The sequence below is a fragment of the Rhizophagus irregularis genome, chromosome 16 (genome assembly GCF_026210795.1).
Source record: "Rhizophagus irregularis chromosome 16, complete sequence".
Lineage (NCBI taxonomy): Eukaryota > Fungi > Glomeromycota > Glomeromycetes > Glomerales > Glomeraceae > Rhizophagus > Rhizophagus irregularis.
The window spans coordinates 1,571,141-1,583,250 of record NC_089444.1 but is presented as its reverse complement, the minus strand read 5'-3'; the positions used below and the strand labels follow the sequence as shown (position 1 = coordinate 1,583,250).

The window sequence follows — 12,110 nt, the reverse complement described above, 5'->3', positions numbered from 1 at the left end:
ATATTTAATTACAAATCAAAATAAATCACAATATTTTTTGAGATAAAACGCCGTTGATTTTAGAATTCTTTTTTTAAAAATTTGGATGAACCCATTGATGATTAATCATTACTTTATATTTGTGTTACAAGTTTAAATGATAATAAATCCGTTTCTCCGCGATTATTTCCTGTTTATTTCATTTTAAAATCGTATCAATAAAGAAAGAACATATAAACATTATTCACCTTTTTTTTTACAAGGTTCGAATTAGTCTATTTCTTAACAAAAGGTTTTGATTGTAGATTATTGTAATACACAAAAATTAAAAAAATTTTGATTGCTGCAATTGATCAATGAATCAATTGATTGATGCTTGAGACTCGGTCAATGAGATTCATTCTGGGTATTGTTGCGTTTTATTGATACTTGCTGCGGAAATAGTAACCATATATCACTATAAATGCATAATGCGCTTTTATATTAAATATTGATAATACCGTAAACCTGTAATGGAATATTGAAAATTCCGAAATTCGTAAAAAAAAAAATCTTATTGAAATTATTATTATTAATAATAATTTATTATCGAAATCAAAATATACTAGATCAAAAGAGAACGTGGTTGGTAATTTTAAAATATTTAATTACAAATCAAAATAAGTCACAGTATTTTGAGATAAAACGCTGTTGATTTTAGAATTCTTTTTTTTAAAAAATTGGATGAACCCATTGATGATTAATCATTACTTTATATTTGTGTTACAAAGTTTAAATGATAATAAATCCGTATCTCCGCGATTATTTCCTGTTTATTTCATTTTAAAATCGTATCAATAAAGATAGAACATATAAAAACATTATTCACCTTTTTTTTTTACAAGGTTCGAATTAGTCTATTTCTTAACAAAAGGTTTGATCGTAGATTATTGTAATACACAAAAATTAAAAAAATTTTGATTGCTGCAATTGATCAATGAATCAATTGATTGATGCTTGAGACTCGGTCAATGAGATTGGTATTGTTGCGTTTTATTAACACTTGCTGCGGCAATAGTAATTATATATCACTATAAATGCATAATGCGCTTTTATATTGGATGAATATTGATAATACCGTAAACCTGTAAATGGCATATTGATAATGCCGAAATTCGTAAAAAAAAAATCTCTTTTGTTGAAATTATTATTATTATTATTATTAATTTATTATCGGGATTTTCATTATCCATCCGATATTCTTTTAGTTCATCTGGTATTCTTTTATCGGAATTTTCATTACTCATCTGGTATTTTTTGTTAATTCAAAATATATTAGATCAAAAGAGAACGAAACATTTTGGTTGGTAATTTTAAAATAGTTAAATTACAAATCAAAATAAGTCACAAAATTTTTTTTGAGATAAAACGCCGTTAAATTTTAGAATTCTTTTTTTTTTAAAAAAAAAAATTGGATGATGATTAATCATTACCTTACATTTTGTGTTACAGTTCAAACGGCGTATCTCCGCGATTATTTCCTGTTTATTTCATTTTAAAAATCGTTTTATTGAGATTTTACTCGGTTGAATTTTATTCAAAAATAGGAAAAAAAAAAATAACCAAACTAACCAAACTAACTAAACTTTTTTTATATATATTAAATACCCCCAAATTTAATATAAATCATGTATATTCGAACCTATCCAAGATTTTCGGATTTATAAAGATTTATGTAACGTAGATTCATTTATTGATCACCGAATTTATTAAAAAAAAAAAAGAAAAAAAAAGTACAGTATTCTTAAAAAAAATATTTTTAGAAAAAAAAACAATATTCTTAGAAATATTTATACTTAAAAATAATCATATTCTTAAAAATAATTTATATTTTTAAAAATAATCATAATCTTAAAAATAATCATATTTTTCATCTTCTTAGAAATAACGTTCTTAAAGATAAACGTTCTTAAAAAATAACATTCTTAGAAAATATTACTTAATAAAATATTCTTAAAAAATATTAATTATTAAAAAAGAAAATATTCTTAGAAAAAGTATATAATATTCTTAGAAAGAACATATAATATTCTTAGAAAAAACATATAATATTCTTAGAAGTTTTAATTATGTTTAAGAAACAATTATGTTAATAAAAAAAAAAATTCGGAACGAATGTAAAAATTTTAAATTTATTAATATTTATTATGTTATACAGATGAAAATTTAAAAAATTTATTAATATATATTTGATATACTTAAATATACTTAAATAAGAAATATCTTACATAATTAATAAAATTTTAATAAGATCATATGTTCACCTGATAACACAATGTTTACTAATGAAAATTTATCCGTACATTGTCCTTCCCCCCTTAAAAAAAGCTTATCTAATTATGAAACAAAGGAAAAAAATAAAAATGAAAAAAATGAAAAAAATGAATTAAGAATACTTTTTTAAGAATATCATACAATAATTACAATAATTTAACATCATGTATTAGCAAAACTTATCTATATTAAAAAATTTATTAAAAAGTTTTTTTGTACGTTTTAAACGTACGAAAGAAAAAAAGAATAAAAAAAAAAAAGCGTTTTTTCTCCGTAAACCTAGAAAATCCAATGTTGAACAAAATTAATAGGGAGTGGATTTGATTATGTAAAAATATTTTATTTTTTTTTTATTATTATTTATTTAACGATATTTAAACGGTTAAAATTAAACGTTATTATGGTTAAATTAAATTTTCACAAAAATTATTAGCGTTAGTATAAAAATATTAAATTGTAATCGAGAATGTATCGAAAAAAAATTAAGAAAAGTTTTTCTATTAGTACATTATTATTGTTATTATTGTTGTTGTTGGTGATTATTTCGTATTTTTTTTTTTTTATATTGTTTTTTAATTGGTAAAAAAACTGAAACCTTTGCCCGGATGATCTTTTTTATTGAGGTCCACCCAACCTGAATTAAGTTTTTGACATTGTTATTACTTCAACATTTATTTGACATTAAAAAAATTAAATTATTTTTTTTATTGTAAGACCTTATATAATTACCAAACAAATTAAAAGAACATTTATTAAATTTATATTATCTTTTTTAGTTTTATTATAAAGAATTCATGGGCGATTTTATATTACAAAACAGTTTAACCCCCAAATGAATATTCAAAAGATTATGATATTCTTTACCCCTCATTTGAACTACATACATTTTGTACATTATGACAAAAACTTTAAAAAATAAAGCTCCGAAATTATTAATAAAAAAAAAAGAGCTCCGAAAATACTTTCCCCGATTATTAAACCATTTTAAAATGAATTAATGTAAATGAGGGGGTAAACAAAATTTATTTTAAAGAATTTAAAAATAAAAGATTGGAATTAAATGAGGGGTAAATTATTTTAAAAAACAAAAGTATTTAAAATAAATGGTTTAAAGATTATTTAGAATAACAAATAAAAATGTATTACAACTAGATACGCATGTAAATATTTTAAAGATAGCATTATAATTTTTTTTTGAAAAAAGAAAATAATTTTTTTTTTATTCATTTTTATTATTTATTATTATTTATTTATTATTATTATTATTATTATTATTTTCATGTACCAGACATGTTGATGATGGAAAAAATTTAATTAATTGTTATGTATTATAATAAATTACCCGTAATCTATTTTTAATAATTAAATAATAATTAAAATAATATTTAATAAAGAACAAAGATTGAACAAAATAAAAATAAAATAAAAACAAAAATAAAATAACAATAAGCAGGGAGCACCGATCAATGAATAATGCTTGGACATCTTAATTTAACTAATTTAACAAGCTATAATTTGAACCAATTCTTTAACAAACCGAAGTTTGAGAAACAGGCCAAAATTTGGGAGTCTGGACAACAAAAGTCAAAATTTTGGACAATAAGCCATAATTTGGATAACAAGCCATAGTTTGATCCATATAGTAATTAACAAGCCATACTTTTAGCCAATTCTTCAAAATCATTAATAGTCAAATCAAATTCATGATTGGCTTGACCACCAAATCCATTGGTTTCTTCTTCATAATCGTTGGTTTCTTTATTCTTATCCTCATCATCATAATAATCTTCACGTTGTACGAGAACAGTTTTTAAACCTAATTTTTTTGCATTCTTTAAATCACTTTTAATATGAGATACTATAGCAACTTGTTCAGGGCGTAAATTTAACATTTTACAACAATCCAAATATACTTTAGGATTAGGTAAATAACATTTCCAAATTTCGGCAGAAAACATATAATCAAAACAATTTAAATCAGCATTTCTTTTTAAATCTACCAATAATTTAACATTAGCATTACTTAAAATAGCGTTGATATATTTATCACCAAGTCTAGTTATTCCAGGTACAGTATCTTTATAAGGATCTAAATTATGCCAAAGATTAACTAAATTTTCCAATTCTTCATCAGACCATAAATGAACTAAATCAAATTCAGTGATTAATTTTTCTAAAATTTGTTCATTAAGAGAATCAACTGTTAAGAACTGAGCTTTTCCTGAATTTGATGAATTAATATATAAATTATAACCATTTCTCCATTTTTGTGTAAATGAATGCCAATCTTTATTTAATAAAGTTTGATTAGAGATTCGAGTTGAAGTTAAAGTTGCGAATGATGATAATTCTTGAGTTAATGTCGTTCTCCAATCTACTATTGTACCAAATACATCAAAAAGGAATGCTTTGACTTGTATCATAGAATCTGGAATATCTGCTGATGCCATTTTCAAAAAAAAAATTGTATGTATGGATGAAGATGTGAAATTATTTTTTTTTAAAAAAAAAAATTTAATAATTTGAAAAAGATTGAATAATTTCGAAATTGATTGATTAATTTCGAAAAAGATTAAATATTTTCGAATTTTTTTTTCTTAAAAATATTTTTTTTTTTTTTTTCAGAAATTTCAAAAAAAAAGGTGAAATATTATTTGTAATTTGAATGATAGGGTCAGATTTATCACCTTTATATGTGTTTTTTTTTCGAATGGATGTGAATTAAACAGTAAAAAAGTTCACAAGACACGATCGACTAAATATTTAAAATAATAATAATAATGAAAATCACTATTAAAAAAAAAAAATCAATCATCTGAAAGATAATTAGATAAATGTATGTTTACTTTTAATATCCGGTATGTGAAGTTAGAATGATAAATAATTTATTTATTTTAAAATAAAAATTTAAAACTTTACCATTTATTTTTATTTTCTTTTTTTTCTTTTTTTCATTTCTTTAAATAAACAAAATTACATAATATGATTGGTAAATAATTCCAAACAAGGAGTCAACAAAAAAAAAAAAAATATATATATATATTTTTTTTTTTTGTTTCGGTCGGTAAAGTTCATGTTGTTCATGTTCCCAATTTTTTTTTTAAAACTTTCATTCATAGAATAATTTCGAGATTTACCTTATGTGGTATAGTCATTTAATGGAAATAAGGGATTCGCCGAAAAATTTTTAAAAAAAAAAAAATTTTCCTAATTATTTCTTTCCCAAACAAATTTTAAAGTTTTTGGTTTTTTTAGTACCAATTAAATCCTTCCATCTTTTTTACTGATATTTTCAGCCTTTAAAACTTATATTATTTATTGTTTTTTTTTAAAGAAAAAAAAAAACAATAAAATGGTCATTTTTGTAATCAAAATGATTTATATAGTAATAATTTTTATCACAATACTGTAATATGTAATATGTTACATTTGTAACATTTAAAAAAAAATCAAGTTATTTCAAGTTATTCCAAGTTATTCCAAGTTATTCCAAGTTATTTCCGTTACCCTTTTCTTTTCATAAAACAATCATTTTTATTTTTTATTAAATTTTTTTTAGTAATCATAAATTTAATAAAACAAAGAAAAATTTATTGATCTTAGTAATTTGAATTTTAATTACATTGCTTTACTTCTTAACTTGGAAACGGGGGAAATCGGGGTTTAAAACAAAGCATTATTTTTTTACTAATTTTGAACAGTTTTTCATGTATTGAATGTGTCACATCAATAATTAGCCCAGATTTCGCCAATTTTAAATGCTTGCTGTTGTGATAAAACGTCAATTTTCCAGATTTCCTGGAATTTGTTATGAATCTTACTATTAAAAGATTTGAAGAAATAATTTAGTACAAAAAGTACAAAAAGTACAAAAGTATTATATAATAATTATTTATCTGTATTTTTATTCTTTTTTTGTATTTTTTTATTGTATTTACTATATTTATTGTATTGTAATACCTTATGACTCCCGAAAATAACTCATGAATGATAGTTCCATAATGATTAAAAATTTAAATGAATCAATGACATCATCATCATTATTTTAAAAAAAAATTATTATTTCTTTATTTTATTTCCTCTTTTCATATAGAATACCGGCATATGTGGCATATGTGGCATATGTTAGAATTCGGTCATTCGACTCATCGTTCTATAAGCCGACCGGAATTACCCTTAGAAATTCATAATGAAGATTTCATAATAAAGGTTTTCATAATGTAAAGATTATCAATTTATCATTTCAATCAATCAAATGTATTGTATGTAATTAAAATGAAGTTGTATTTAATAGGTTCTCTTTTGTCATTTTAGAATGTACTACAAATTATATTGTTTATATAATAAACAAGTTATTATATCAAAATATTTTGTAAAAAAAAAAGATTTTTATTTTTGGTTTGGTTTGTTTCTTTTTATATATACATATATTTTATTTTATTTACCTTTTTTTTCGATCGAAATTTTTAATTCAATTAAGTACAAGTCCGTTTTGATGCTGGTTTGATTCCGTTTGATGCCGGTTTGATGTATATAACATGATTGTTATCTTGTTTTATTAGTTGAATATATCAGTCTGATATTACTAAAGAATTTACTTTCTAAAATTTATCACCAAAAAATCAATTATCCCAAAGATAGAATTATTTATCGGACTAATCGGAGTTGTGATCATACGATGTCACGATCATCATATTGGAATTCGAAATCACGTGAGCTTACGATAAAATTGTGTCTCTTTAATATTGTGTTATTGGTTCCCTTTTTGTTTTTTTTTTTTTTACTTCAAGTTGCACAAATGTAAAAATAAACTTTAAGGTTTTTGATTGAATCATGTCATATGCCTCACATGATTTTTGGCCTGATTTTCGTCGCATGCGACACGGGTTGAACCGCTAAATATGGTATTCATAATATTGATGATTTTTTCATAAAGTTATCTTTAGTAATAAAATTTTGATTTATATCAATTAATTTGATCGCTTGGTCACTCAGTCGCTCAGTCGATTACCCCATAACTCCTTGTAGTGTATTTTCGACATGTAACCCCCCCTTATAGTATAATCGGTTATTTTGAGATCAATGCCAAATATTGATGGTTTTACCGGTATTGATAGTTTTACAAGTAATGATTTTTTCTTTACCTTATTTCACATTATCTGAAGTTAAATATACAATATATTGTGATTCATCATGATAAACGGATAGGCTTGAATGGTAAAAAGAACTTTCTGTTATACAATTGTGAAATTTATGTTCCCCCAAAATTCCATACATACAATACGACGAAAAGAATAGGTAAGTTATAATTCCCTTTATAGAATTCAACATTGCAAATTATATACTATATAAGTTAATTGTCATCATTATAGAGGTACTATATTTCAAACTCTTTTTACGCTATATTTACAATTTTATTTGATAATAAAACATACCTGATACTGTATGTTAATACTTGCCGTCGGAATACCGTATGAAGCTTGTACCGTAATATATTAAATCACCGTAATGCCGTAATTATATTCTCTTGAATACAAAAAATTTTTACATTAATAATTCATTAACTTTTACAAAATATTTTATTGTTATTTTTTCAGTCGATTTAGGAATATACGAGATTTTAATGACGAAAGATGTTTTTAAGGTTTAACATAATTTATATCTATGAAAAAAATAAATAATTCTAACTTAATTAGTTAATTTTAATTATAAATTGTTTTTTTCAGGCCTACACCTTGATGTCATCATTGTTTCTTCTTTTCAAACTGGAAAAGTTTGGATAAATTCTGGTCATTTGAATTTTTGAAATCTGGGGTTGGATTTAGAGGAAAAGGTAATCATACTTTAGCGCTTACCAGGGGAGGAGATGTATATGTAATGAATTGGATTAATGGGTATTACGATAACATTTAGTGTGTGGATACGTGTTTACTATATATACTCGGATTAAAGGAATGCGAATTTCTCGACCATTCTGAAATCGTTTAAGCTATTATCGATTTGACTTATTAATAAAAAAATGTTAATTTTTATATCAACTCTTACGAAATTTTAAATAGAAAATATTTAATTGTTACAAAGTATCACGTCTAAAAAAAAGAATTATGTAAGTGTAGGGATAACGAGTGTTTGAATTTTCGGGATTACGATTTGTCAGGATTGTTGAATGTCTGGAATCGTATTATAAAGAGTCGAAATTTTGAATGGTACTCATGTATGGTAACTCTCGCTCATTGAAATTACCCAATAAGCTTCTAGTCGGTATTCTGGTGCAGGTGGTCCTAAAATGAAATAAATTATTTATAATATTTAAAAGTTCATCTGAATTACATTTTATTTATATTCATTTAGAAATCAAACTGCTACATGAACAGATTGTTATTATGGGTAAGGGGTAGTGGGAAAAAAGCAATTAATTATATCTTAATAAAGAGTAAAGTCATCTTTTGTAGTTTTGTTATGTATGTGAGATAAAAAATTAAAACTTCCTTATATATATATATACACCGTCCGGTCAAAAGTTTATTAGTAAAACATATGAAAAACCATTTTTTTTAAAAACCCTGTATAACTTTATTTTTTTATATAACCACTACTTAAAATTCTACTATTTATAAAGCTATGATAATTGGTTAAATACTTTGAAAAAAATATTCCAAAAAATTTTAAATCACAAAGTAATAATAGCATCATGTACGTTGCATATGGAATATATATCAAATTATTAATAAAAACTCATTCATGTGGATTTAAAGTTATCTATAAGAATAATTATAGGAACTTCATATAATTTATATAATTTTGACATTACTATAACCATTTAAGCTTCGAAAATCATAAGATGTCATGTGATATTCAGATATTCCGATCACCAGAAGATTTCAAAAAAAGCCATTTTCATATGATTTATTATAAATCCCGAAGATGTCCGGATACTTTTGGTTTGAGATTTTGACAATAGATAAAACTATTGCCAAGATCCCAAATGGTTGCCAAAACCCAAACTGTTGCGGACCATTGCTGAAATTCCAGACCATTGTTGAAACTTAAAATTGGATGCAAATATATCAACCGTATAGCAAAAGTATTTCAGTTCTTGGAATATAATGATCGTTGAAAATTCCAAATCCCAAACTAGCTAAAATCCCAAACTGTTGCTGAAAATTCAAAACTGATGCCAAAATTCCAAATTATTACCGAAATTCAACTCTAAAATTTGATTTGGGATTTCGGCAAAGAGTTTCTGCATTTGCTACGTTTCGGCGCCCAACTCTAGACCGAGCGGTGTATATTCAGTAAATAAAAACTTATACTCGATTCTTAAATATAATTTAGAGGGCAACCGAGTAAATAAAAGAATTAATTAGAAAAACTTCCTTATATATATGTTTTAAGTGAATAAAAAACTTTATACTCGATTCTTAAATATAATTTAGAGGATGACCATTGACCGAACCAATTTTGTATGAGAATAAAATAAAAGGATTAATTAGAAAAGCTTCCTTATATATATATATTTAAGTCTTTATACTCGATTTAACTTAATGAGGGCAACCAATAGACGGAAATCACGGAATATTCGAACCAAGTTATATAATAAGTATTTAAAGGAACCTTTATACCTGGTTTCTTTTATTTGATTCCCTGATATCATTCCAAAAATTTTTCACATTTCTTCATTAATTTTTAGTCGCATTTATTAAATGAAATTATTGATCTTTTCATTTACATTGTAAAACATGTTATTTGAATCTTTATATCAAGGTACGTTCATTTTTTTTTGTTCTTCATTTAATAACATGGTTCCCTTCATAATCTTCATATTTTTTTTTTTCAATAAGCTTTAATCAAGTAATCCTTTGCAGGTAAACCCACTACTGATTGAAATTTCTAACTATTAAACTACGAAATTATTTAACGTTAATTTAACATTAAATCCCTTTACTTTGGAAGAGAAGCTTTGGAGTTGACGTAAAGTTTTGATTTATATCACGAAAAATTTCAGTGATATAACAACACAAGTGTTCTCGAACATGTTATTGCAGTGGTGAGAATACAATATACACTATATTAATCGATTTGTGTTTTTAATGATTTGTGTTTTTCCAGTTCTAACAGTAAAATGTAACCATTTTTTGTTTTATACATCTCTATTTCTTATAAAATTCTATTAAAAAAATCTGCGTAAGAGATGAATCATACTTAAGAATTTTCTTTTAATTTATACTGCTCTTTAACTTCACGGATTTTACTCTTCAACATTCCGGATTTTGCTCTTTAACTTCGTTTTAACTCATCATACATTATGGATTCTGTTCTTTATCTTCATCATGAATAATCAATGTTACTAGAATAATCAATGGTTGTAGTAATTTCTATTCAAATGATTCATAGTGATACTACAATAACATTATTTCCAAAATCCAAATTCAATTTTCTAAGCCACAACTAATTGTTTTATATATTGTACTTGGCTCAAATAAATATGCATGACATAATATATATGAACAATCCCACATTTAAATTACTAAATTATCTTATTCTTCCTTACCTTTGGAATAATTACAATACGTTACACGTTTTTCTCTACTACGTAGACTTTCTAATACATACTCTCTTGTCCCCCACTCCTTAATTTAGTAAATCTTGACACATAATTTTTTGTGTGTCTATTATTGTTATCTTGTAATAAGAACTTTGTTCAAAAAAAAAAAGAAATTATGAACTAAGGAACAATCGCTTAAATCCTTCACCACATACCACGTGAAGATTTTATACCACGTGAGGATTTTAATCCAAGATGATTGGATACCACTATTTCCGCATTTCCGTTTTAATAATTTGTTGATCTCATTTTGTATTTGACATACATGATGACTTTCTTGTCTAACTGAGTCAGTCAATTTTATGATTCAAATGACTGATATGATTCGGTGTATGCCGTTATTAAAAATTCAATTGGTTCAAATGACGGACCACGGACGTGTATCGGCCCGAGTTCAAATGCAGACTATTTTAAAAAAAGGGAATAAAGAAAAAACGTGTTATTTGAAGGAGTTCCATGTGTTTCATTTACTTTTTATTTAAAAAGTAAAAAAAAAAAGAATAAAATATGTTAAATATGTTGATTTTAAATATGTGGGTAACTTGCATAATTCATGGTGACGATAACTTAATGATAACATGCGTAAAAAGTTACAGGGCATGGAATTTGCATGGGTTGTGCATTGTTCACGTTGATTTCAAACTCAAAAAGGATAATTTTTTTTTTTCATCAATTTTTTTTTTTTATATTTAAAAAAGGTATGCGGTTTTTTAAATAAAACTAGTTAGGAGATTTTCTCCGCTTTAATTTTTAAAGAATTCTCTGCTTTAATTTTTTAGGGAATTAAAATCATTTTGACCTTTATAAATAAAGAAATTTATTAATAATATTAATAAACAAGTAAATAAATAAGCAAATAAAATAAATAAGTAAAAACTGAATGTATAAATATTACGCAATAATACTCAATTATTCTACCTTGTTAAGAACATAGTGGAACATTGTTACTTGATCAAGTGATTCATTTGTCTAAAATCACTTATAAATATAAGCTCAACTGTCAGTCATCGTCGGTCATAAAAAAAAAATAAACTTTGTCAAAAAGATAGATTCTTTTTTTTACTTTTTTTAGGTAAATTAAGAACTTTTGAAATTGTTTCTTTATTTCATATTTTATCTTATCTCACCTTATTTTTAATTTCTTTGACTTTAACTGTTACAGTGTGAGTATCAAATATCATCATATGACTGGCGCAGCATCATTGTAGGTTTA

General features: G+C 24.3%; 1 protein-coding gene across 1 annotated transcript; it reads right to left on the bottom strand.

Annotated features, from left to right (window-relative positions):
* Nucleotides 1–3,938: 3,938 nt before the first annotated feature.
* On the bottom strand, nucleotides 3,939–4,742 carry OCT59_008109 (uncharacterized protein; the record flags this gene model as incomplete). Its single annotated transcript, XM_025319193.2, has 1 exon — nucleotides 3,939–4,742. The coding sequence occupies one exon, from the start codon at nucleotides 4,740–4,742 to the stop codon at nucleotides 3,939–3,941; it is 804 nt and encodes a 267-aa protein (XP_025174366.1).
* Nucleotides 4,743–12,110: the final 7,368 nt, after the last annotated feature.